Source organism: Calonectris borealis, chromosome 1, assembly GCF_964195595.1.
Source record: "Calonectris borealis chromosome 1, bCalBor7.hap1.2, whole genome shotgun sequence".
Lineage (NCBI taxonomy): Eukaryota > Metazoa > Chordata > Aves > Procellariiformes > Procellariidae > Calonectris > Calonectris borealis.
Window position 1 is genome coordinate 601,877 of NC_134312.1, and position 25,015 is coordinate 626,891.

Consider the following 25,015-nt stretch of genomic DNA (forward strand, 5'->3'; position numbering starts at 1 on the left):
GCCGGCCGTGGCGAGGGGCGGTGGGCGCACGGGCTCTGGGGCAGCTGCAGGGACCCCCGGCTTTATCCCCGTGGGGGGCGGCGCAGGGGCGGCCCAGCCAGCGCGGGGGCAATCGGTCACCAGTTAACCTGCCCCCGGTTAATGTTTGAGCCCGCGGCACCGGGCTCGGGGGGATGCTGCTCCCCGAGGGTGGGCAGGGGCTGGCGGGGAGCCTGGCCTGGCCCCCAAGCTGGGGACCCCACGCTGCAGCCCCCCGAGCTGGGGACCCCCAACTGCGACCCCTGAGCTGGGAAGCCCTGGCCACAGGTGGCCCCACTAGCGGCTGCTGGTGGCTCTGGGCTAGCGGGCTCCTACTGGGGCAAAGGGATGCCCCTGCCCCGCTGCCTGTGCCAGCCACGGTGGCCCCATGGGACAGGGCCACGGTGCAACCCCCCTCCGCGACACAGGGTGCGGGGCCGGGCCTGGCACCCCACGGGACAGTGAGGGGCCGCGGGCAGCAGCGAGGGAGCGAGCGAAGGGCAGTGGGCAGGGGGGGCGGAGGGGCTGGGGCCTGCGGGAAGCAGCTTGGGGGTCGCTACCCCAGCGTGGCAATCGCCGTCCGGCCGCTGATGGCCCTGGGGTCACGAGCAGTCTCGCGGGGTCCACGTCCGGGTGGGACGGGCGCCGGCTGCCCCCGCGCCTTGCGGAACATTAAATTTAGTGACTGCCGATGTTGAAAGTGCGTGGAGCAAGACCCCGGCAGCGAGCTGCCCATGTGGGCATCACCGACACGTCTCCCCTTTGGCTTCCTCCCCCTCCTCCCCCTCCTCCTCCTGCCCAGACCCACGGCCCCGCACAGCTGGGTGCTGGCTGGGCACGGGTGCTGCCGCTGGGACGGGTGCTGCGCTGCTGTCCCCGCTGCACGGCTGTCCCGGCTGCGCTGCGGGAAGCTGCCTGTCACCGGTGGCCGTGGGCCCGGGTGCCCATGCCCTGCCCAGGGCAGCCCCTCGCGCCCCGTCCCGTCCCGGGCCCCATTCCCTTGGGAACGCCGCTCGTCCCGGCACCAGGCGTCACCCCTCCTCGCACACTTTATTCTGCACAAAATCAGATTTTCACTTGAAGAGAGAAGGGGAGTGCTCCGCGCTGCAATGCCCGCCTGGCCCAGCTCCGGGGCAGGATCCGGCCCGGGCACCCGCGGGGCTCAGTGTGGTCCCTCTGCAGCCTGGGGGGCACCCAAGGGATGGGGGGGCGAAGGCCTGGGGTCCCCACGTGTCCCATGGCAGCACCGCATTGGGCTGCGGCCGCCCGTCCCCGTGGGACAGCACGCCATCCCTTGCCCCTCTGCCAAACCGGCAGCACCGGCCCGGGGGGCGGCGGGGGGCTCTGGGCCGTGCCGGGGTGAGGCCCTGCCCGCACCGGGAGGGGAGCCCCAGCCTGGGAACCTCCCGTGACGGCCATGGTCCTGACCCCGTCCCCGGCCATGGTCCCGGTCCTGTCCCCGTCCTGCCCCGTCAGCTGGCTCGAGTGAGGGCCGGGACCCCCAGGATGGAGGAGAGAGGGGCTGGGTGCCCACCACCCCTGGGTGCTTCCCCCACCCACACCCAGTGCTGCTGCAGACTAGGGGCTCCTGGGGATGGGGGTGTTCTGGGGGCCTGGGGTGCTCCTGGGGGGACAGGGGTGCTCCTGGGGACGGGGGTGCTCCTGGGGGGACAGGGGTGCTCCTGGGGACAGGGGTGCTCCGGGGGGGCAGATGAAGTTGCTCCCAGGAGCTCTAGGGTGAAGGCGGGGAGGGAGCACAAGGATGCTCATGGGGGGGATGAGGGTGCTCCGGAGGGGGGGGCTGCACGCAGGGAGGATGCAGGTGCTCATGGCAGGGATGAGGGTGCTCCTGGCAGGAATGATCAAGGTGCCGATGGGCTGGGCTCCCTGCTCTCCCCATGGAGGGCTGGATCCACCCCCCCCAACCACCCGTCCCTGCGCCAGGGCCAAGGAGTGGCCCAGGATGGGGGGGCCGGGCACCCGCGCAGGCTGCTGCCAGGCTGGTGGCTGGAGCCGCACATCCCCGTCCTGCCAGGCCATAGGGCTGACACCGGCACTGCCGGGGTGTCACAGCATGGGGTGACAGGGACACGTGGGGTCCCCTCATGTCCGTGGCCCCCATCTCATCCCAGACCCCACTGAGCCCGTGGGGCCCTTCCCGTCCCTGCACCAGGGGACCTTTCCTCTGCCCCTCCCGCTCAGGGGCAGTTCGCCATCCCCCGGCACCCACCAGCACCCGGCCCCATCACCGCAGGGCTGCGGGCAGGACGGGGAGGAGGCAGGGTGTCAGGGGAAGGGAACAGCATCCTCCCCAGGGAGGATGGGACCCCCCGAGGCACCCCAGCCTCTGCCCTGGGAGGGGACCCCCCGAGGTGCCGAGCCAAACCTGGGACCCCCGAGTGAGGAAGGTGCGGGGGGCTGCCCCGTGCCCCCGCCCTGGCTGGGGGAGCTGGGCTGCAGCAGGGTGCCCTCACCCTGGTCTTGCGGGACCCCCAGCCATGTAGCCGTGCCGCCCTGGACGCACGCAGGAGGAGTCTGGGGTGGGGGCGAGGGGGTGCCATAGGGTACCATGGGGGTGCTGCAGTGGGGCTCGCCCCACCCGTGGCCATGCGTGCCGCAGCAGGGTGCTGAGCTGCTGAGTCAGGCGGGAGCGTGGCCAGGGGCTCGGCCCCGCGCTCTTGCACAAGGCGCCGGCGCTGCTGCGGTCAGCAGGATGCCCCGCCGCCCCTTGGACCCGCCGTCAACAGCCCTGGCCGGACAGGCCACTGCCGGCCACCACGGGCCACCGGCTCCCCAGCCCACGGTCCTCTCCCCTCCATGGGGCTCCTGCTCGCAATGGGGTGGGACCCCCTCCATGGGGATGCTCCCCCAGGCCCTGTGTCCCTGGTGGGGCCAGGGCTGGAGCCGGACTCTGCCTGGGGGTACCGAGCACCCCAGAAAGGTGCAGAGGGAGCCCAGCCACGCTGACTCTGGAAGCGCTTTAGTGGAGGGTCCCGCGGGGCAGGGCAGGGGGCGCGGGGCCAGGCAGTCTGGTGCGGCGACCCCCCCTCACCCGTAGCTGTGTGGGCTGTTGGGGTTCATGGGGGACGAGTCCTGGCGGCCCGACTGGCCCATCAGCTGCCAGAGGCGGTGGCTCAGGTTCTGCACCTGGCAGGTGCCCAGCACGCAGCCCACCCGCAGCAGCTGCGCGTGCCGGCGGCCCCGCGCGTGCCGGGGGCCGTGCCGCAGGACGAGGCGGCGGCCGTGCCGGGGGACCAGGCGGGCACCGTGCCGGGGTCCGTGCCGGGGGATGAGCTTCGGGTGGCGCCGTGGGATGAGCAGTCTGTGCCGGGGAGCCAGGCGGGCACCGTGCCGGGGGGCGAGCCGGGGTCTGTGGCGCGGGATGAGCTTCAGGCCGTGCCGCGGGACGAGCAGTCTGTGCCGAGGGCTGCCGGCGGGTTGCGGCAGGGCGGGGGGCCGCGGGCCTGGGTGGTCCCCAAGGAGTGAGGCCGGGGTGGGTCTCCGGTCCGGGGGGTCCCTGCAAGAGAACGGCAGCGGGGTCAGCAGGATGGGGCAACGCTCAGCGGGCAGCAGCGGGCAGAGCCACGGCACCCGGGGCGGGGAGGCTGCGTGGCACCGTGACAGCAGGGGTAAAGGGGGGTTGGCTGTGCCATGCCAGGGGTGCCATGGTGGGCCGGAGGGAGGCAGCCCCCCCAGCCCAGCTGTGGGCCGGGGCACCTCGCCTGCCCCTCCCGCCCGCTCTGCCTGGCTCTGCCCAGGGCCTGCCGGGCCGGGAGGAGCGGGAGGCGGCGGCAGCCAGCTGCTACCTGCAGCCGCACACGTACTCCATGCTCCGGCATTGCACTGCAGCGGCAGGGCCGGCAGGAGCTGCCTGCCACAGCCAGGGCTGCAGCCCTGGGCCAGCCCCTTCCCACCCCAAACCGGTGGGGCAGGACACCCCATCCCCTCCCGCTGGGCTCCCTGGGCAGAGGGGACCCCCATGGCCCCCCACGGCACCGTGTGACCGCCGCCGGCAGCCCTGCCACGCACCCCTGCCAGCCCCACGCAGAGCCCGCTGCCAACCCACAAGCGCAGGCACTGCCGGGGCCATGCAGGGTCCCCGAGCTCCCGGGAGCACTGACCGTGCTGTCCCCCCAAGGATCCCCCCGGGGTGCACAAATGGGGACCCCCCAGCGCTGCCAGCTCCAGCACAGCTCAGGTTGGCTTCCCCCCGCGGAGGAGCCAGTGATCCCGCACTGGCGGGGGGCACCCACAGCAGCAGCCCCGGGGCTCTGCCGCCCGCAGCCACCCCGGGTCGCTGCCCAGGAGGAATCCGTGGCACCTGGGCGGCTGCAGGGGTGGCACGTGGCTGCGGGGGTGGCACATGCCACGTGGCCAGGGCAGTACTGGCAGGAGCCCCTCTGCTGCCCGCACCGGCCCTGCCTACGCACCGGCATGCACGGTGGCACTGTGCACAGGCACCCGCCGCTGCACCCCCTGGCCAGAGCCCCCGCATCCCCCTGCACAAGCACACACGTGTCCCTGCATGCACACCCCCTTCACTACCCGTGAACACACACGGTAACCCCTGCACACACACAGGCACACGCGTGTCCCAGCATGCGTCCATGCATGCACACTCACCCCCCCGTAACCCCTGCACACACACAGTACACCCACGGCCCGGTGTGCATGCAGACACGCACACGGTGACCCCTGTACACATGTGGGCACACGCGTGTCCCAGCATGCACACACTCTATGACCCCTCTACACACGCAGGCACACACGTGTCCCAGCACACATACATGCTCTGTAGCCCCTGCACACCCGCAGGTACGCCCACACCCCGGTGCACACACTGACACCCCCCCACCACACAGCCCCAGCCCGGCGTGTGTGCACACCCACGGCGTGACCCCGGTGCAGGTGTCCCAGCATGCACACGCAGCCCCAGACACGCACCTCACCGACCCCCCTGCCCCCCCACCACCCAGGGCTGCGGGGAAGGTGGGTGCCGGAGGGTCAGCCCAGCACAACACGGCCAGGTCGAGGCCGGACGCCGCTTGGCCGCGAGCCGCAGGAGTGGGGACAGAGGCCAAATTCCTCCAGCTCTGCAGAGACGGGAAGCACTGGGGGGGCCGGCGAGTGCCTGCTGCCCCTTCCCGTCCCGGGACGTGTTTACAGGAGGCAGCCGGTGCCCGGAAACACCGGCAGCCTCAGCCTTCCCGCCCGGCACTGCTCACGCCGCGGCACACGGGACTTTCCCGGCCGGCTCTCATCCAGGCAGCTCCGGCACTGCCGGCCCCCCAAGCTAAGAAGCCCCTGTGCCAGCGTCCCGTGGGATGGCTGCCGGCTGCGGAGTTCCCCTCCCTCCCCGCACTTGGCTTCTGCCCCGGCTTCGCCCCAGCTGGCCCCGGCACGGCGTGTGCCTGCCCCAGCCGAGCTCCCGGTGCATCTGGCTGCGCGTGGGATCCCATGGGAATCGCTGCTGCTCTGGCTTCCATGCCTGGTCCCAGGGCTTTGCGAGCCTTGCCGGACATGCCATGGGGCACCCACCGATACCGGGGCTGCCGCTGGCTGCACTGGCACCTCCCCGCAGCCCCCCCAGCTCCCACAAGCGGTTCCCGCACAGCTCCCAGCCCCCTCCGGCTTCCCCCCACTGCTGCTGCCCATTCTGTTCCCATGGCCTTTGCACCAGCGCAGAGCCGGCACCCACGCTCCCTAGCTGTGGGCACCCACACCTGGGCCCTGGGCACCCATGTGGTGGGGTCTGGCCTGAGGACACCCCCCACAGTGGCACAGAGCTCCCCCCCGGGACCCCCATGCCTCAGGGCCCCCATCCCGGGGACCCCCACACTCGAGCCCACAGCAGACACACTGCAGCCGTGCCATCCCACAGCTGCAGCAGGAGCTGCCGTGCCTGTGCCTGATGTCAGGGTGCCCCGGCCCCCCCATCCATCCCCACAGCGGGACGTGGCCCCATGCACGCCCCCCCACCCCCACCCCCCACCCCCGGGAGCTGCGCCGATGGCTGCCTGCGGCGCCAGGCAGGAGCCGCTCGCAGATCCCTCCGGAGCCAGACACAGCCTTCCCACGGTGCTGGGCACAGCCCAAACCCGCTCCTCAAGCAGCAACATGCACACCCGCAGCGCCTGTGCACGCACACACGCATGCACACACACACCCACGGAGCGTGTGCATGCACACGCGCACGCACATGCGGTGCCTGCGGGAGGGTCAGTCCCGACCCGAGGTGCCTCCTTCAGCAGGAGGCCCAGACAGGAGATCCTGGCAGCCCCCGCGAGCACCCACAGCCCCGGCCGCCCCTCACCTTGCACACGCGTGCAGCCACACGCACCTTGGCACATGCACACCACGCGTTCTTGCACACGCATGCTCTCCATCACGGCGTGTACCAGAACCTTGTCCAACCCTTGCACGCCCGCGCACCCTGCCCGCCCCATGCACGCGCACACGCATGCACACACACACAGGTACCGCTGTGGCCCCTGTGCCCCCCCAAATCTGCAGACCAGCCTCCCAGTCCCCGGCATGCTGTGTCCCCGCAGCCCTGGCCGCATCCTGCCCCCTCCCAGCACCGTTCCCCCGTTCCCACCGGGACGAGGTGCAGTGCAGGGCCGGGGACCCCTCACCCCGCTCCCGCCACCTCGTCCCCCCGGGTCCCCGCCGGCGCCGCGGGGACAGGCACGGGACATGCAGCGAAGACAGGGTTGGGGTCCGAGTGGGAGCCCGGAGGTCGGGCCCCCTCCGTGCAGCCCCCGCGCCCCCGCCCTCCGAGGCATCGTCCCCGCGGGGAACCTGCTCACAACCTGCCGCCAGCACAAGGGGCTTCGGCGCGGGGCCGTGCGTCCCCTCCCGCCGCGGGGACAGCGGGACACACGGACGTGCTGCCAGGCTGGGCCCTGCCTAAAGCCCGAGGGCGCCGGGGAGGGCGGCCGGCGGGACAGGCGGACACGGACTGGGGCCGGAGCCGGCCCCTCGGGCACGGCCGAGCGGTGGGCACGGGGGCTGCGGGGCTGGGGGCTGCCGGGCCCGGGCGGCAGCGGGGGCCGTCAGAGGGCGCGGGGCCGTGTCCTGGGCAGGGGCACAGAGCTGCCGTGCACGAAGGTGCGGGCAGGGGGGCGGCAGGGGGCACAGAGCCGCCCCGCACAGGGGTACAGGCAGGGGGGCAGGCAGGGGGGCACAGAGCCGCCCCGCACAGGCGTACAGGCAGGGGGGCAGGCAGGGGGGCACAGGGGTACAGGCAGGGGGGAGGCACGGTGGCACAGAGCCTCCCTGCACTGGGGGGTAGGCAGGGGGGAGGCAGGGTGGCACGGAGCTGCCCCATGCAGGAGTACAGGCAGGGGGGCACAGAGCCGCCCCGCACAGGGGTGCGGGGGCCCGGGGCGGGGGCAGGGTGCGGGCTCACCTGCGCTTGGGCGAGCGGCCGTCGGGCAGGGGCAGGCAGGCGGGCAGTTCCAGCAGACACAGCACCAAGCTGATGCAACCCAGCGCAACCGGCGCCGGGGCTCTCATGGCGGGGCCGGGCCGGGACAGCGGCTGCGGGGAGAAGAGAAGGGCTCGGGGCTGGGCTCGGGGCTGGGCTCGGCTCCAGCCGGCCCGTTGCCCCCCGCGCCCGGGTGCGTGGTCCCCAGGGGTCCCGGCCATACCTGGGCGGGGGCCGGGGCTCGGGGCTCGGGTCGGGTCGGTGCCTCGCTCGGCGCTGCCGCTCCCCGCCCCGGCCCAGGTTAAATATCGCCGGGTTCGGCGCGGCGAGGAGGAGCCGAGATGCCGCGGGAGGAGCCACGGGCGGGGGCAGCCCCGCACCGGCCCCGCACCGCCCCCCCCCGGCCCCGCCGCCCCCCCCAGCGCCGACCCCGGGACCCGCCCGGAGCGGGGCCGGGATGGGCTGGGATGGGTCTGGGATAGGATGGGGGAGCGGTCCGGTGGGGGGGGCGGGATGGGGCCGGGGGAGCTGTCCTGGGGGGGCTGGGATGGGACTGGGGGAGCGGTCCTGGGGGGGCTGGGATGGCGCTGGGCTGGGCTGGGAGACCCATCCGGGGGGGCCGGGATGGAGCTGGGCTGGGCTGGGGGAGCAGTCCTGGGGGGCTGGGATGGTGGGGGGAGCGGGATGGAGCTGGGATGGAGCTGGGGGAGCCATCCAGGGAATCTGGGCTGGGACTGATGTGGGGGGTCGCGGTAGCCTCCACACCCTCCCAGCCCCCTCCCCAGCACCTGCGCCCCGTTGCGGTGCCCGGCCGCGGCAGCGAGGGCCAGGCCAGGCGGTGCCGGGCCCTGCCAGGCCCTGGGAGCCGTGCTGCGCCACGTCGCGCCGTGCTCAACCCTGCCAAGCCCCGCTGTGTGCCTCCGGCCCGGCGCTGCGCAGCGCCCTGGGGAGCGGGGCCCGTCCCCAGGGGCACCCTGACACCCCCCGTCCTGCGCCCTGCATCCCACTGCCGTGCCGAGGAGCCCGGGGGGGCAGAGCCCCCAGCTCCGCTCGCTGCTCCCCACGCTTGGGGGGCAAACCCAGGCTGGAGGGCCAGGGCTGCATCCTGCCTCCCTTCCCTTTGCCGGGCTGTGCAGGGAAGCCCAGTGCAGCCCAGTGCCCCCAGCTCAGCCGGCCCCTCCTGCCCCACTCTGCCTGGGAGCCCTGTCCCCTCGGGGGGCAGCACCCCGGCACCCCCCGGGCGCTGCAGCCGGCATCTGGCCCGGCCCACGAGCGGGGCTGGAGCCGCTCTCCGGGGACGTGCGTCTGCACGCACCTTCTCCCAGGGCTCATTTAGGTTAATGTTTTTAAACATCACATGGGGCCTTTCAAAACCATTAAGGAATGTAATCCGCAGAGGTCAGACCAGTCCCGGCGTTCCCCCGCGGGGGAAGGAGCTCGCTGAAACCGGGGGTGGTGGGGAGCCGCTGCCGGCGGTGCCCAGGGGGCACGGGGGGTGGCAGGCGTTGGGGCTCAGGGTGCTCCTGGGGTGCTGCTCCTCCAGCCGGGCAGCCAGAGTTCAGCAGGGGAGGGGTCCTTGCCCCTCGCCGGGACCCCTCCACCTCCTGCTCCGGGACGAGGGTCTGGATGTCCATGGTGCGTGCTGCTGCGCCAGGGCCGGGGCGAGGAGCCCCCAGCACCCCAGGGCGTCCGAGCCGGGGTCTGGGCCCCAGGGCGGGGGTGCCCGAGCCCCCTCCCTTGCCCGCTCCCCCCGCCACGGCCTCCCCAGGCCGAGGGGCTGGGGGGCCCCCGCGTGCTCCGAATCGCTGGGATTCTTCTGCATTATCAGGACACAAAGGCTTCAAACACCCGGTTCCCGTGCGGGGGGATTTGCGGCAGCACCTGATCACGGGGCGGCGGAGATGGGGCGGGGGGCGCCGGGGACAGACCCCCCCTGAGAGGGGCTGCGGGTCCAGCCCCATCCCGAAGTGGCGCAGCCTTCCCCCAGCGCCACAGCCCCCAGCTTCCCGCATGTCTCCCGGGGGGAATTTCTGCGGCGTGCCGGGCTCTTCCGCTTGTTTGTTGCTGGATTATCCCAGAGAGAGAGGAACCCGGCACGAAAACAACGCAGCAGAGCTGCGGGCAGGGGCATGCGGGGTCGAGCACCCGGCACGGCACCGGCATGGCACATGCTGCCGTGGGCCACCGATGCACCGAACTCCTGCCCAAAGCTCACCGTCACCGTGGCATCCCCGTGGGCCGTGCCCTGGTGGGTCTCATGGGCTGAGCCCCGGCACGGCTCTGGCATGGTGCCGGCACTTCAAAGCAAATCCCAGGCAGTGCCGTGCCGTGCCGGGGATCCGAGCTGGGGGTCACCCCCAGGGACCTCCCGGGACCCTGTGCAGGTCCCCATCTGGACCCCGCTGCCGCTGCCACCCCGGGGAGAAACCCGGGTCACCGGGTCAGCAGCACCGGCATGAGCCTGGACGCGAGGAGGGGGCTCTGGCTAATTAGCATTTGCTTAATTCAGGTTACTGGGGGCTGAGCTGGCCGCAGTGGGGTGGGGAGCGCGGGGCAGGGAGTGAGCGGGGCTGGGACCCCCGGCACGCCTCGGTTCTGCAGCTCCGGGTGCTGCTGCGGAGCAGAGGAGCAGCAGGAGCAGGAGCAGGTCTCTCCACCAGCCCCGGCTGCAGGCGTGCGCGCTGCCCGGGCACACGGCTGAGCCCCCGGGCTCCCGCAGCAAGGGCAGAGCCCGTCTCCCTGCCCTCCTCCGAGGATCACCGCTCCTGGGCGCTGGGAAGGACCCCGGGTCCTGCTTCACCGCCCGGCTGTGCTGGATCCGGCTGCCGGCCCGCAGCCACCGGGCAGAGCTCACCGCTGCCGCGGCGTCGGGTAACTCGGTGTCCGAGCTCTCCCACACCCGGGGCTGTGCTGCGGCCGGACCCGCACCGGGAGCTGCCATCGCCCTGGCCGCCCCGGCTCACCGCTGGGGACGGGCAGCTCTTGCCCTCTCCCTCTCTCCTCCTCGGAGGCAGCCTGGCTTCCAGCCATGGGAATCAATTGCTAAGTTTCAATTAGCTTAATTGCCTCCTGGCTGAGGCCCTGGGGGAGGGCGGGTCCGGGAGCAGCGGCTGCAGCCCCGCTCCGCTCTCCCACTCACCAAAAAGCACTTTTGGGGGCAGGTGCGTGGAAAAGGAGCGGGGTGGGCTGCACTCCCGGAACGGGCCATGAGCACCCGCTGCGCCCCGGGGAGGCTGGGGGGGGGGAGGGGAGAGGCAGAGTGAGGTCCCTGCACCCTCCCTGCCCAGCAGTCCCCGTGGTGGGGGCTGCATGCCGAGGGGCCGGTACCCCATCCCCGAGCCCCGCTGGGACCCTCGTGGCCACGTCCCAGGGTGGCAGCATCGCCTGGGGGTCCACAGAGGGGTGATGGGAGCTGCCCAGGGTGGGGGGCTGGAGCCACAGAGCCCCTGCCCGGGCTGGCAGCGCCGTGGCTGTGCCTGACACAGGCGAGCAGGAAGGTAAACACGCTTTTACCGCAGGTGCCGGGCTGGGAGCGATGGGTGCGGGAACAGGCGGCACCCTGGCGTGGCCGCGCTGAATCACCCGTGCTCGTGCCGGGGCACCCAGGGCTTCTCCTGGTCCTCGTCTGGGCGGTGCACCCCACGTCATGGCTTCACCCCTCGTCATGCCAGAGCTCCCCTGCCATGGCGAAGCCCCCCATCACAGCAGAGCCCCTCCATCACGGCAGAGCCCCTCGCAGGGTGGCTGACCCCCACACGTGGGGCAATGGAGTGGGCACGGGGGGATGTGCTGGGGAGGGCTCGCGGGGGAATTCCCCTCTGAGTTGGGAATTTGGGGAGTTCTCCCAAGGAAACCTGCCAGCGGCCTCTGCCAGGGAGGGAACCAGTGGCAAACGCCCCGCCGAAACCCGGCCGCTCACGGCACTTCACCCTGCACAGGTGGAGGTGCCCCGGGGCGAGGGCTCTGCCGCCTGAAACACACCCACCCCCCGAGCGCACCACCCCTGAGCACCCCGAGCGCCCACATCACCATGCACGGCATCTCAGCCCCACTTTGCCTCTGTCCCCACTGCCCTGCCTGCCCCCGCTGCCTGCGTCCTGCCAGCCCCCTGCCTGCATCCCCACTCCATCCGGGGCTGCGGGGCCAAGCAGCGGATGGGCAGAGCCCACCAGCGGTGTGCGCATGGCCGGGAGCCCTGGCCCCGTCAATCCCCCCCGAATAGGGCTGAGCGCGGGGCTGAGCCCGCCGAGGGCGCGGGGGGATACCCGGCCCTGGGGTTTGCTGCGTCCCCGCAGCGTTTCCAGAGCTCTCCCTGCCCGGCGTGGCACAGACACAGTGGGCTCCTCTGCCTGCAGCCCCGCTGCAGGGGGGCACAGTGGGTGCCCCATCACCGGTCCCCCCCCAGGCAGCGGCCCCAGCTCCCCCGACCCAGCTCCTCTGGCCGCTCCGGGCTGGGAATGGCGGAGCCAGGGCACAGGGATGTCCAAACCCGCCAGCACTTGGCTCTTCCCAAGGGGTTTTAAACCCAAACGAAGGTATCGGGTTCTGGTGGCTGACAAGGGGGTGCAGGGCAGAGCCCCCGCTCGTCCCAGGGAGGGGGTCAGCCCGGACTGCGATGGAGCATCCCTGCCCCGCTGCTGGCTGAGCTGGGGGAGCGGGGTGGAAGGCGAGGTGAGGGGGTTTGCTGATGGCACGGGGATGTGGGAATGGCAGGAGGAGCGCGGGGTGCCGGGGACAAGCAATGCTGTCAGACTGAGTCACTGCTGGTAATCGCCGAGGGACGTACCGGGGAAACGCTGCTGGCACATGGCCACGGGCTCCAGATCGTGTGCCCGGCCAGGAGAACGGCAGTGGAGTGGCTCTGACGGCCCTCGGTGCTGTGCCACAGCCGCAGCAAACAGCCAGAAATAGCTGGGAGAATGGAGAAACGTGTCCTCCGGCCCTGAAAACATGGGGTGCGTCCCCAGCGTCCCAGTGTTCCCAGTGTCCCCAGGGTTCCCAGCATCCCCAGTGTCCCCACAGAAGGGACCAGCCCCAGGGAAAGCAGGGAGAGGGGCACAAAGCACAGTTGGTGAGACGAGAGCTGGCCAAGGGGTGCAGGGCAGGCAGCGGTGGGACACTTGCCCGGGTGCTGGGGGGTCCCCCTGCAAGTGGGCTCAGGGACGGGGGTGCAGCTCCGGCCGAGGCTGTGGGGCTGCTCCTGCCCTGCAGAGCCAGGGCCACGGCCGTCCCTGGGGGCACTGTGGGCAGGGAGCTGGGGTCACAGCCGTCCCCCGGGACACCGCGGGCAGGGAGCCGGGGCTGCGCACAGAGCCGCGGAGCACCCAGGAGTTACAGCCGTGCTGGAAGCAGCTCACGGCCCAACCCCAGGAGGGTCCCGGGCATGCAGCCGCGGCTGGGGTCTGCATGTGCCTTGGGTCCCCTGTGCACGTGCCCCTGTGCCTGTCACCGCACTCATGCCATGTGCCACAGGGCTCCCTGTGCCCACTGCTGCCGCTGCCACCGTGGGTCCCATGCAGCCCCTGCTCCCGCACCACCCACTGCCACCACGGCCCCGTGGGTGGGCAAGACCATGGCCCACTCAGCCGGCACCGATCACTGCCAGTGCTGATCACCACCGGTGCTGATCCCTGCCGGTGCCGATTGCCACTGCCGGCCCTGCACCCCTTCTTCGCTGGCACAGGACAAGACGCACCCCATGCACATCTCACCCTCGGGCGCTTCCAGGGCAGCTCAGCCCGATTTCCCCGTTTCCACCCTTCGGCACCGCTCTGGTCCCACATCCTGGCCATCACCCTCTGCGGGAAGCTTCCTGCTGCCTGTCCCCAGAGCCGTCCCCGGGCTGCCGCCCTGCCGGTGGTCAGACAGCCGCCTCGGCACGTGGCCCCACGTCGCCATCCCACAGGATCACACACGGAGCCCTGACCTGCATCTCCCCTTCGTCTGCTGGCTGCTGCAGGGGTGACCTCGCTGCCTCTGAGCTGGGTCTGGGCTGGGATCCGGCCGTGGCTCCAGCGCTAGCAGGTGCCCAGCAGCCCCGCAGCCCCGCAGGGCTGGCACCGCCATCGGAGCAGGAGGGTTTGCCCACAGCAGCACCTGGCTCCATGCCTGGGAACACAGGGATGCAGGGACGTGGGGATGTGGGGACATGGGGACGGCCGCCCCCGTGCTGGACCCCTGCCCGGCCCCGTGGATTGGGGAGGCAGCCCCCAGCACGGTGATGTTGGAGCCCTGGGGCTGGGAGAGTCGCGGCAAACCCAGCACAAGCCCTGGAAAGAAGCCGAGAGACGCTGGCATGGGCGCGCGGCACGGGCACGCTGAGCTGGGCGGCATGGGGATGCCTGTGGTTCGGTGCCACCGGGCACCCACTGCCCCAGCACCATGGGACCCGGTGTCCCTGGGAATACCCCCGTGCCCCCATGCCGTGGGACCGTGGCCCTGTCCCGGGGTGGGGTCTGCACAGCAGCACGGTGCTGCGCCCGGCGCGGGAGCGGGTGCTGGCCCAGCGTGGGGGAGCCATTCCCGGCAGCTTGTCCTGGCATGGCACGGCTCAGGGCGCACAGCACCTCCCGCCGGGCCAGCACCTGGGCCTGCAGCCGCCCCCGCCCCAGCACCCCGGGGCTGGGGCCCACAGCCCTGGGCCAGGACCAGGGTGCCCAGCCGCCTCTGTCCCCATGCCCCATGAGGCAGCCCGCTGTGGCCGCGGGGCAGGGGATGTGGGGGAGCAGCGGTGAGCTTGCAGCACCGGAAAGCAAAGCCAACGGGGGACCCGTAGAGAAGGGGAGGAAAACACAGACACCCCCATTATAAACTGGGGCTCACACGATTTCCCTCAGGGAGGGTGCCCCCACCCACCGCCCCGCACGGCGTGACTGGCAGCACTTGTCACTGGTGTGGCACAAGGCCCGGGAGGAGCGGCGGTGGCGCTGGGGATGGTACTGGCAGCGGGGATCTGATGGGACCCCGTAGCGGTGCCCAGGGCGGGGAGGCAGGGACCGGGACGGTGCCCGTGGCATGGAGCTGCACATGCCCCAGCACGTGGCGGGCGGTGATGCCCGGGCGGCAAGAGGTGCAAGGGCCGTGCAGGATTGCATCATGCCTGTGCCAGCCGGGGAGTGGGGGTGCGGAAGGGACCCCGCTCCATGGGGGGCTGCCAGGGCCGGCTGCACCTACCACCCCAGGCACCCCTCCCAGCCTGGGGGGACCCCAGGGACACTGGGGAGGGGGAGAGGCCAACTGCTGAAGTCTGCCCAGCCCGCCCAGCCCCTGCACCCCCACCCGTAGGGTCCTGCGGGATCCAGCCCAGCCCCTGCATCCCCACCCATGAGGTCCCTGGGATCCAGCCCAGCCCCTGCGCCCCTGCCCGTGGGGTCCCGCGGGATCCAGCCCAGCCCCTGCACCCCCACCTGTGGGATCCCTGGGATCCAGCCCAGCCCCTGCACCCCCGCCTGTGGGGTCCCTGGGATCCAGCCCAGCCCCTGCACCCCAGCCCGTGGGTCCCATGGGATCCAGCGCAGCCCCTGCACCCCGGCCCATGGGTCCTGTGGGATCCAGCCCAGCCCCTGCACCCCCACCCGTGGGGTCTGACAGGATCTGGCCCAGCCCCTGCACCCCCCCCAAAGGGATGGGCAGGATACTTTTTCTACGTGCCCTAGGTCTGCACCCCGTTTCTCTCTCCCAACTGCCTTTTCGCTGTCCCCTCTGCCCTCGGGGGTTCCCCGTTCCCTGCTGCCACTGCTCCCCTAAGCGGTGGGTGCAGGGGGGCTGGCCGAGGGGCGAGGGGGGTGGGAGGCTTCCGCGGCCGCTGCTACCCACCGGGTTTGGCAGAGCTGGACCCTGCGGGCTGGAGCTGCCTGCGGGCAGAGTTGACCCGCTCCTACCTTCCCTCCGCCGGTGCCCGTCGGCCGGAGGGGCAGTGCGTGCCCGGCTCGGGGGCCGAGGCCGGGCGGTGCCGAGCTGCCCCCCCATCCCGCACGCACCCCACGTCCCGCTCCCGCGTGGGAGTGGGAACAGGGATTTTCTCTGATGAATCATCCACCGCTCCGGCAGCGCCCGTGCCGCGGCGAGTGCCCGCCGACCCCGCTCACCGCGGGAGGGTCACGGCCGTGGGCAGCCGTGCAGCGGGTCCTGCCCCGGGACCCCCGGCCACGCGCCCCGGCCCCGGCCCAGGGGGGCTCCGGGGCGCAGCGGGGGCCGCTACCTTGGACGGGACGGGACGGGACGGGACGGGACGGGACGGGACGGGACGGCCACCTGCAAGTAGGAGCTGCCGCTGCGGCCGGTGCTTCGGCTCTCAGGCCGGTGGCACCGCGGGGCTGTGCCGGGGCACGCCGCCACCGGCACCTCCGGCACGCCGGGTCCCCCCGGCCCTGTCCCCGCAGCTGGGCTCGTGCCGGGGCGGCTGCAGAAGGCCGCGGGCCCCGGGTGCCGGTGGGAGCTGCCGGGGCCAGGGGCGGCCCGGACGGACTCAGCGCCCCGGGGGGGACCGGCCCCGGCCCCGGCCCCGGGGCCCTGCTGCTGGGCAGGCGCTGCCCGCACTGCGGGGCTGCTCCCCGGCCCTCCGAAGGCCTGAGCCGCGCTCCGGCCGGACCGGTGCGGGCTCGGCACTGCATCCTGACGGGAGCCCCGAACCCTGCGGCATCTCCCACCCTCCGCGGGGACGAGGGGCTGCACAGCCCCCCCCGGCGTGTGTCCCGGCACCCCACGGGCGGCTGCGAGGGACAGGGTCACCGCGCCCCAGGGTCCCCTCCCTTCCCGGGCTGTGGGGGACCCCGTCCCTCCCGTGGGGCTCTGCACACCAGTGGGGGCCGTGCGTCATGGGGGGGTCGTACACACGTGAGGGGGGCTGTGCCCCCTGGGGAGCCGTGCACACCCGGGGGGCTGTGCACACTCAGGGGCTGTGCACACGTGGGGGGGCCGTGCACAGCTGGGGGGGTCCGGGCACACGGGGGGGTCGGGGCACACGGCTGGCTGTGCACACCGGGGGTCCATGCACACTTCGGGGGGCGTGCACACTGGTGGGAGGCCCTGCGCACCGGGGAGGGATCTGTGCACGGCGGGGGGGGGGGGCCCGTGCACACCGCAGGGCCGTGCACACCGGGGGGGGCACACGGGTGGCTGTGCACAGCGGAGCGGCCGTGCACGCCCGGGGGGGGCATGCATGCACACCGGGGGTCCCCGCACACGCCTGGCGCTGCACACCCGCGTGGCCCCGCACATGCGTGTTTCTGCACACCGGGGGTCCCCGCACACGCCTGGGTCTGCACACCCGCGTGGCCCCGCACATGCGTGTTTCTGCACACCGGGGGTCCCCGCACATGCCTGGCTATGCACACGCGGGCGGGTTCGTGCACACCCGGCGGGTCCCCGCGTGTCCGCGCACACCCGTGGCCGTCGCAGCCGGGGAACCCCCGTGCCGCGGCCCCGCCCCCTCCGCGCCCCGCCCCCACCGGGCCCCGCCCCGCCCCTCCCGGCGCGCCCAATGGGGTGCGGCGTCCCGCCCCCGGCGGCGACGGCGGCGCAGGCGCAGTGCGGGCGGGCCGGGCCGGCCGCGCGAGGGGCCAAGATGGCGGCGGTCGGCGGGGCGCGCGGGCGGGCGGGGAGCGCGGCGGCGGCGGCGGGGCTGTGAGCGCGGCGCAGCGGCCGCCGCCCCCGCCATGGCCCGCCTGGCCGACTACTTCGTCCTCGTGGGCTACGACCCCGGCAAGCGCGGTGAGCGGCGGCGCGGGGCGGCGCGGGGCCGGCGGGGGCGCGACCGCTGTCACCCGCCGCGGGGGAGGGGCGCGGGCGGCGCCACGCGTGGGGGGGAGGGGGACGCACGGGCCCACGCGGGGCCGCGCCGGCCGGGGGTGCGGGCCCGGGCCGGGGGTGCGGACCGCGCCCGCGCGACGTGGCGGGCGCCCGGCTGGGCCCGCGGGAGGGAGCGCGGCCGGTGCCGGGGGCGGCCGCTGCAGCCCGGCGGGGGCGGGGGCCGCGGGGCGGGGGCGGCCGCCGGGGTCCTTCAGCCGGCCGGGCCCGGCAGGGCTGCCCGCCCGTCCGCCCCGTGAGGCGGCCCGGCCCGGGGCGCGGGACCGCGGGCAGCACCGGGCAGGGCGCAGGCCGCTTCCCCGGGCTGGTTGCCTCCCCGGGAAGCCCCTCGCAGCAAGGCCGGGGGAGAAGCACCGGCGCTGGGTGCGTGCAGCTCCTGCTGCCCCGTCCCCGGGGCTTACGTGCGTCTGCCTGTTCACCGGCAGCCAGAATCGTTTGTGCGTGGCTCTGCTCCGTTACCGTTTCTGGATTTTAGAGGCTACCCCCCCCACCCCGCCATCGTCGAGCCGTCACCGCTCTGGATGCGGCGGCCGGCCTTGGTTTGGGGCGGGGGGTTTCTGCCCCTGCTCGCTGGGGTGCGGCGCGGGGGCTGCTCCAAGCCCGGCTCCCCCTGAGTGGAGCAGAACCCCCTTGGACGGGGACGTCGTGCCCGGTCGGTGCCGGGCTGGCTGTTGGCTAACACCGCTGCCTCGGGGCTCCCGGACCACGGGTCCCGCTGTCCTCGGCCCACGGCTGGTCGTATCTTCAGGCGTTGCGGTTGGTCGTGGGGTTTTATTTGTTTGGGGGCTCTTTCCGTGATGCTTTCTTCTGCCCTCTTGCACTTAGCTGGTTGTGGTAAAAATGAGCTTTGTCAGCATTATAAATGAGGTTAAATTTACCTAAAATGAGGACTTTCTTGCAGAACGCACATCAGGAGCATCTCTTCCCCAAATTGCACATCCACAGGAGAAGAAGCTGTTGGCTGGAATTGTTTTAAGTGTGCGCTCAGAGCTGATGAGAGGGAATCCTTTTCCAGGCGGTGCCTGTTAAACCGTGGGTTTGATTATTATGGGAAATTGCTGAGAGCTCAGTTAACACAGAGTGGCTGCGGGGTCGTACGGGTACGAGCATTTGCAGTGCTCGGTGCTGGCACGCGGGGGGATCCCAACACCCGTCCCTGGTCCTGTCTCTCTCCAGTTGCAGCGCGGGCCCCTGCAGAAGGCGGGAGCTCTGGGCGGCGCGGCGTGCAGCTCCACTAAAGGTCCAGTTTCGGGAAGGCATTCGGGCTGGAGAGCAGGCAGCCCGGATCAGAGTTCTGGTGTTTTCCGAGTAGTGTGTGATCATGTGGTGGTTTATTATTATTATTATTATTATTATTGCAGGCCTCTTCCCTCATGTCCCAGCATCCTGTATCGTCGGAGCGGGAAGGAGTTGCTCTCTCCCCCCGGCGCCCTCGGGTCGGGCTCTGCCCGGGAGAGCTGCGGGAGGTGGGCTGCCCAGGCTGCACCGTCTGGAGCAGACGCAGCGGCCTCTCCGGGAGCAAATGGAAGGCTGGGGCGATGCTTTGCAGTTGTACCGTCTTTGCCTCGCTTCCGAGTGCTGTCTCTGGGGCCCCTGAGCATTTCCTTCTGCACCTTCTTGCTCATCTCGGCCTCCCTCGGGGAGCTGTGGCTGATATTTGCAGCATAAAAATGGTTGTGGTTTGTAGCAGTTAGTAACTGGTCGGGTACAGTGGGGCTTACAGAGCAGGTGAGCACTTTAGTCTTGTGTCCCTTGTCTCGAGACTCGGAAACCTGAGTTTCAGAAGGGAACGATACGTGCCACGCATCTTCCCGGTGTCATCTGAGACTTGTTTGGGAAGACGGACAGCGCTCCGAAGTGAAGTGATTACCAGCAGTAGGACGTTAGAAAGGAAAGAGCTCACAATTAATGAATTGTATTCCTCTGACTTAAATGTTCACTTTTTTTTTGTTTTAACTCTCATCTGTAGCATACAGGCCGCAGAACTGAGCTGAACTGCCTTGTGTCTGGGCTAGTACAGACCTTGGCAAGACATCCAGCCTTGACTTGAAAGCCATTTAGCAGCCATTAGCTGCGGCACCAGTCTGGTGGTGGCTGTCCCAGTAAAAACGTGTCTGTGTCTACCCTGAACCTACCTGCCCTCAGCCGCTGGCCGCGGGTTTGAGAGGCCCTCGAGCCAGAAGGCGTAGTTACGGTCTTATTAGCTCTGCTCCCAGCAGAGTGCTTTTAGACTAGAGTCCTGTTTTAATTAGCGATGCAGCTGAAAGTTGCAGGACTTTCCTAGGGTGTATTTCAGCTGAGCAGAGCCGCTCGTGGTCTGCGGGGCTGCTGCTTCCCCGTGACCGTGGATGGAGACCTCGGCCGCGGGGCGGCGGGGGCCCCGCCGCAGACAAGGGTGTTTGTCCGTGTTAGGAAGCGGCTGTGACCCACTCGCTTTGTACAGCTCGGGTGGGCTTTTTGCCCCTGGCTGCTGGCAGGGCAGAGAATTCGGCACCTCTGTCGGGGGCGGTCGACCGGAGATGTGCAGCTGTCTTCCTCGAGCACGGCAAAGCTCCGAGGTGGGAGGAGATGTGTCCAGGACACCATGGGGAGCTTCCATGGGGAGCCCGAGCCTCCTTGCTGCTGAGATAACGCAGTCACAGCTGACCTTGCTGCCATGAGGTCCCAGGAGTCGGGGCACCCTCTCCCAGAGAACGACGCTGGCCAGCACCCTGTAAATGTCTGTTCTGGCAGTGACAGCTAAAGCAAAGCTTTCCTGTCCCAGTTTGCAGATGCCCGAGTGCTCTCCCGAGCTGTGTGACGGGCGGTTTGAAGTAAGACGTGTGTCTGAGTGACGTGCCAAGCCCTCGCGAGCACCCCCGAGGATCCATCCTCTAAGGATGTGAAGATTGACGGATGCCAGTTATTTGGTTTTGGGGATCAATATGGCAAGACTTATCCCCCGCGTGCTGTTCTGCTTTCACATTCCCCCTCCCTACAGGGAGCTTAGATAAAATTTGGAGGAAGGGCACGCCGCTCTCATCTGCAAGTGACTAATTGCTTTACAGGTTGGATTAGTCTCGGCAGAGCCGTAGCCTGGGCGGCAGGCTGCTCTGCCGCGGCTGTGCCGTGCCGGCACCTCCCTGCCAGCTGTAAACAAACCAGGGCTGAGCGCTGTGGGGGGGATCCGCACAGCAGCCCGGGGGGCTCAGCAGCACGAGAGCTGGATGGGACCCTTCGTGCGGGCAGGGAGGGGGCTCTGCTCTGCCCGCGGCCTGGACGGGTGCGTGCGGCAGAGACGTGTTTGCATGCGACGAGGTGCTGTGGCTGCTGAGGAGTTCGCGTGCCAGTAGGATTGATGGTTGGGCAGGGGTGGGTTTGCAGTTGGGGACGGTGAAAGGGGAAAGTCTGCTGGGGTGGTGGGACCTGAGGCAGCTCTGCATCATCTCTGGAGGTAGAATGGTTTGGGTTGGAAGGGACCTTTAAAGGTCACCTAGTCCAACCCCCCTGCCGTGGGCAGGGACATCTTCAACTACATCAGGTTGCCCAGAGCCCCGTCCAACCTGACCTGCAATGTTCCCAGGGATGGGGCATCTACCACCTCTCTGGGCAACCTGTGCCAGTGTCTCACCACCCTCACAATAAAGAATTTCTTCCTTATAGCTAGTCTGAATCTCCCCTCTTTTAGTTTAAAACCATTACCCCTTGTCATATTGCAACAGGCCCTGCTAAAAGGTGTGTCCCCGTCTTTCTTAGGAGTCCCCATCTTTCTTATAAGCCCCCTTCAAGCACTGAAAGGCCACAATAAGGTCTCCCCAGAGACTTCTCTTCTCCAGGCTGAACAACCCCAACTCTCTCAGCCTGTCCTCATAAGGTTTTAACGTAGCTCAGCGCAGTTTTGTGGGGAAGAAACCGAAAGTGAGAAAGACGCAGCAAGCGGGGTTTGGTGGAGCCAGCGTGGGGCTGGCTGGAGGCGCTCGGTGCTGCGATGGTGGGGTATGGCGTGTCCACAACGTCCACAGCCGGCATCTGCTCCTGGTGAGAGCATTACCTTCCCGAAGGGGCCCGGTCCTCCCCGTCACAGGCTTGCGGTGCAGAGTCGCGGTGACCGCTGGAAGCACCATCTCTGCTGGTGTTCTCATCTGGAAGGATGAGAAAAAGGACCGTTAACTCTTTCAAGAAACGTGGTGTCTGGCTGTGAAACCGGTGTCTTTGCGGTGCAGCGTGAGATCCTCCGCTGCACGGTGCGACTGTGAGCTGGGCCGGCAGTCAGGCAGGCTTCCAGTCGCTTTTCCTCCAGTTTTGCAACCCGCGCTCGGATGTGCTGAGCTGCTGGGTTGCAGAGGTTGCTTCCAGAGCACCGACGCTACAGCGAGCCGAGCTGTCTCACCGGGAGCTGCGGCTGCCTGACGCTGATGTCCGCGTGCCCCAGTCGATTGTGACTGCAGCCACGGCCGCTGTGCACCGAGCCAGCTCCTGCGTCCGTGCACTTGTGTCGGGAGAGGGGCTGCGCGCTTCCGGGGCTCCGGGTAAATGTATGGAGCTAAATGCGCCCCGGCAGCGGGAAATGGGTCTTTTCATATGTGAGCGTTTGTCATATTGTGTCATGATTGCTCACATTATTCTTTGTAAATGGATGTTTTTAAATCTCTTGGCTCTTATCGCTGATGCAGACAAATGACTGCATTGCAAAGCCAGGACTTCTGGCTGCTTTTGCCTCGGGATCTGAGAGGTTTTTCTCTGTGGCCTGAGAGTCCAGAACAGCTCATTTTCAAACATGCGTAGCATGGATGAAGGGTTTATCTTAGAGTTTTCTGTACAGAGCACTGAATGAGGCATGGCCCCTTCCCTGTGGGGATTTAGAAAACAAACAAACAAACAAAAATAGGGGGATTTAGAATACATGCATTTCTGAATAAGCCATTGACGATCTGCTGCTGTTTCTAGCTGTGTCCGAATTTGCAGCTGTCCAGCCTTCCCCAGCCCTGGTGTTTCTGATCCAAAAATCGGATAGCTGCTGCTTCCCAAGGCCCGGACAGCCCGGGACGGGTGCCGGTTTTCGTGTGGGGCGAGGGGGTAGGGGCTGGTGTGGAGACTGGCGAGGCTGGTCAGAGGCCTCGGCTGAGCTGGGGAGGTTGCAGCATCTTCCGTATTTCTTTGCAGTTGTGCAGAACGGGGTGTTGTGCTGTCACGTTTAGCTCCTTCAGCGTGCCTCACTGCTCCCGCAGCCGGGGCTAGGGTTTGGGCACATTAGTTCTGGTTTTGAGCTTCTGTGGGAGGTGAGGGTGGGTGTTGAGAGGAAACTGCCTCTGTGCTTGGTGCTGTCTCTTTCCGTGAAGTCTTTGACGCAGCTTCTGGCCGCGCAGGCCCCATGCAGACGGTCGGAGGAAGGAGGACGCAGGCGTGATGCGCCCTGCGCTCCTCCGAGTGCTCGCAGCTCCTCTCTGCCTCTCAGGCTTTCATGGCGCAGCTGGAGCCGATGCCTGGAGAGAGGAGCAAACGCTGGAAGCCAGAGAAGCTGAAGTGAACCCGCTGGGCAGAGGAGAGCTCTCACAGCTCGTCCTGCTACTGTCCCACCTGTGCGTTGAGTCAATTCTCAGCCTGAGAGTGCCAGGCTCTCTGCTGCTGCAAGATGTCCATGCAGCTCTCGCTGGTGGGAGGCATTTCTAACTGGCAGTAAAAATACACTTCACTCTGTCGTGCGTGGACCTGGCCAAGTGACTCATCAGTTTGACTCAGACTGGGTTCTTGTAATGCACACGTCTAGCAAAAAAACCCCATACCTTGAAATGCCTCCAGTGGTTGCTAACAGCGAGCTCTGCTTGCTATATAAATATTTGCAGAGGGGACCTCGGAAAGAGAGGATGTAATCCCTGAACACGCCACGTGCAAAGCTGCCTGTCTTCTGTCCAGTTACCTGGCTGCTCGAAGCGAGAGAATGTTGCAGCCATCAGTGTGGATGCCTGTCGAAGGGGGTCACCCTACCCCTGGCAGCCGCCAGCCCCCACGCCACAACATCCCAGCCGCACTGGTCGGTCTGGGAACTGCAGCTCCTCTGATCCCAGATGCTCTATTAATACTTGTCTCGTTCTCTTTGAACTTTTGCCCGGGAAGAGAAGCTGTGTGTGCTGCGGAGCAAACACCAGGGGGTCAGCTGCCTGACAGTGACATGGGATTAGATCTTCCTTCAGCCAGCGCCAGGTCCGATGGGTAGGGTGGTGGGCGTAGTCCAGCAGTGCCCTGTCTTCGATAGGTCTCAGCGCTTCCGGTTTCCTTGAGGTACTTTTGTAGATCAGGAGAGATTAATCCTGTGGTCACCGTAAGATTCATGAGGCGGCAGGCCCTGAAAGCCATTGTTTGTGCCCTGTGGACTCTGCTGCCGTTTCTCCAGGGCTGCGTAAGTCCATCCTGCTTGCTGGGCCAGCAGCGTGGTGCTGGTAGTGCATAGGTGTGAGCGCTCCAGCCGTCCCGGCAGCAGAGCCGCAGCCTGTCTTCTGCTGCTGTCATGGGCACGCCAGCGCCTGCGTGGGCGCTGCTGGGCGATCGTCTCGCGGCTTCTGAAACCTTCTGGCACTTGCGGGGTCCGGTGAGCCTGTCGCCAGCCTGCGCACGAGCTGCGGCTGCGCCCATGGCGTGCTGGCTGGCGCCGGGCCTTGCTCGGGTGCCCGTTCTCCACCGCAGGAACGGCGAGGTCTCTCTTCTCTCCCCGCCACCACTTCTCCCTACCCTGCAACTCTTTCTGTGGCTGTTTCCTGTGGCTGCCGGAGCTTGGTTTGGTCGGCACGCACCGGCAGCCTCTCCTGGAGGTGCCGGGGCAGCTGGAGCCCCTGCGGCTGTCTGGCGCGGTCGGCAGCTCCGTTTCCCAAAGGTCACTGAGTGGGATGATGCTTTGAAACGGTCTAAATATGGCACAAGAAGCATCTCGGTGTAAAGCTTTCCACAGGCTCACCTCTGCCGGTTGTAAACCTGTGATGTCACTTAAGACAAGATGGAAAATTCTCTCTGCCCCATCTTGGGTGATCCTCCTTTTTCGTGGGGCAATAAATGTATTTTATATCAGCGTGGGTTGAGTCGTTTTGGCCCTGGGGCAATACCCATGCAGGATAAATTGGCACGAAAGCTTTAATGCTCTGGTCTAGTTGTTTCTCTCCCTTGGTGAGGAGGCTCTCCCATGGCCGGCTGGATTTCCTTGCCAGAAACTCCTGTTGTTGTGACCGTCGCCGAGAGGGTAGCTGGTGTTCGCATGGCTGGGTAACGCCTGTGTCACGGTTTCGGGAAGGTGGGTGAATGTGAGGAGGAAGCATCAGTCTAAAACATATGTTGTAAGCAGATTCTTTAACTGTTAGTAATATTTTGTTTACTGCCAGTGAGAATTTTGCAAATTTCTTTTTCGTTTCTCTTGCTTGAGCTCGTATGTATCTCGGTTTGAGCAGGAATCTGAAGACTTTGCAGCAAGTTTCATTTTCCCATTTCTAGTGCTGGGATGCTAGGCTTGAGAGGCAGCTGCAGTTTTATGGATGCTAAAAACACAAACAAAACTGACTTGGCCCGAGGTAGAAATGTGCCCTGGAGTTCCCTGGGCTGCCCATGGGAGCTCCCGCTGCGGCGCCGGGGCAGGAGGAGAAGTTCACCATGAAAACCCCTTCGGTTCGGTTACCCCGAGACGCCCGGGGGGGTCAGAGGAGCGGTGGGGAGGGACGGCTGAGCTGGAGGAGCTTCTTCTCCACCTCTCGCCGTGATCGTGGCATGAAGCCTTCGGGGCCTTGTCTTTTCCTCTCTGTG

At 68.5% G+C, this 25,015-nt stretch overlaps 1 protein-coding gene across 6 annotated transcripts in view; it reads left to right on the forward strand.

Moving 5' to 3' along the window:
* Positions 1 to 17,042: 17,042 nt before the first annotated feature.
* The window catches only part of SBF1 (SET binding factor 1), an 88,225-nt gene continuing 80,252 nt past the window's right edge, over positions 17,043 to 25,015 (forward strand). For all 6 annotated transcript variants that reach the window (XM_075141058.1, XM_075141064.1, XM_075141072.1 and 3 more), the window contains exon 1: positions 17,043 to 17,158. In XM_075141058.1, coding sequence (XP_074997159.1) covers positions 17,104 to 17,158 — 55 coding nt within the window. In that variant the 5' untranslated portion in view covers positions 17,043 to 17,103. The remainder of the gene's footprint in view (positions 17,159 to 25,015) is intronic.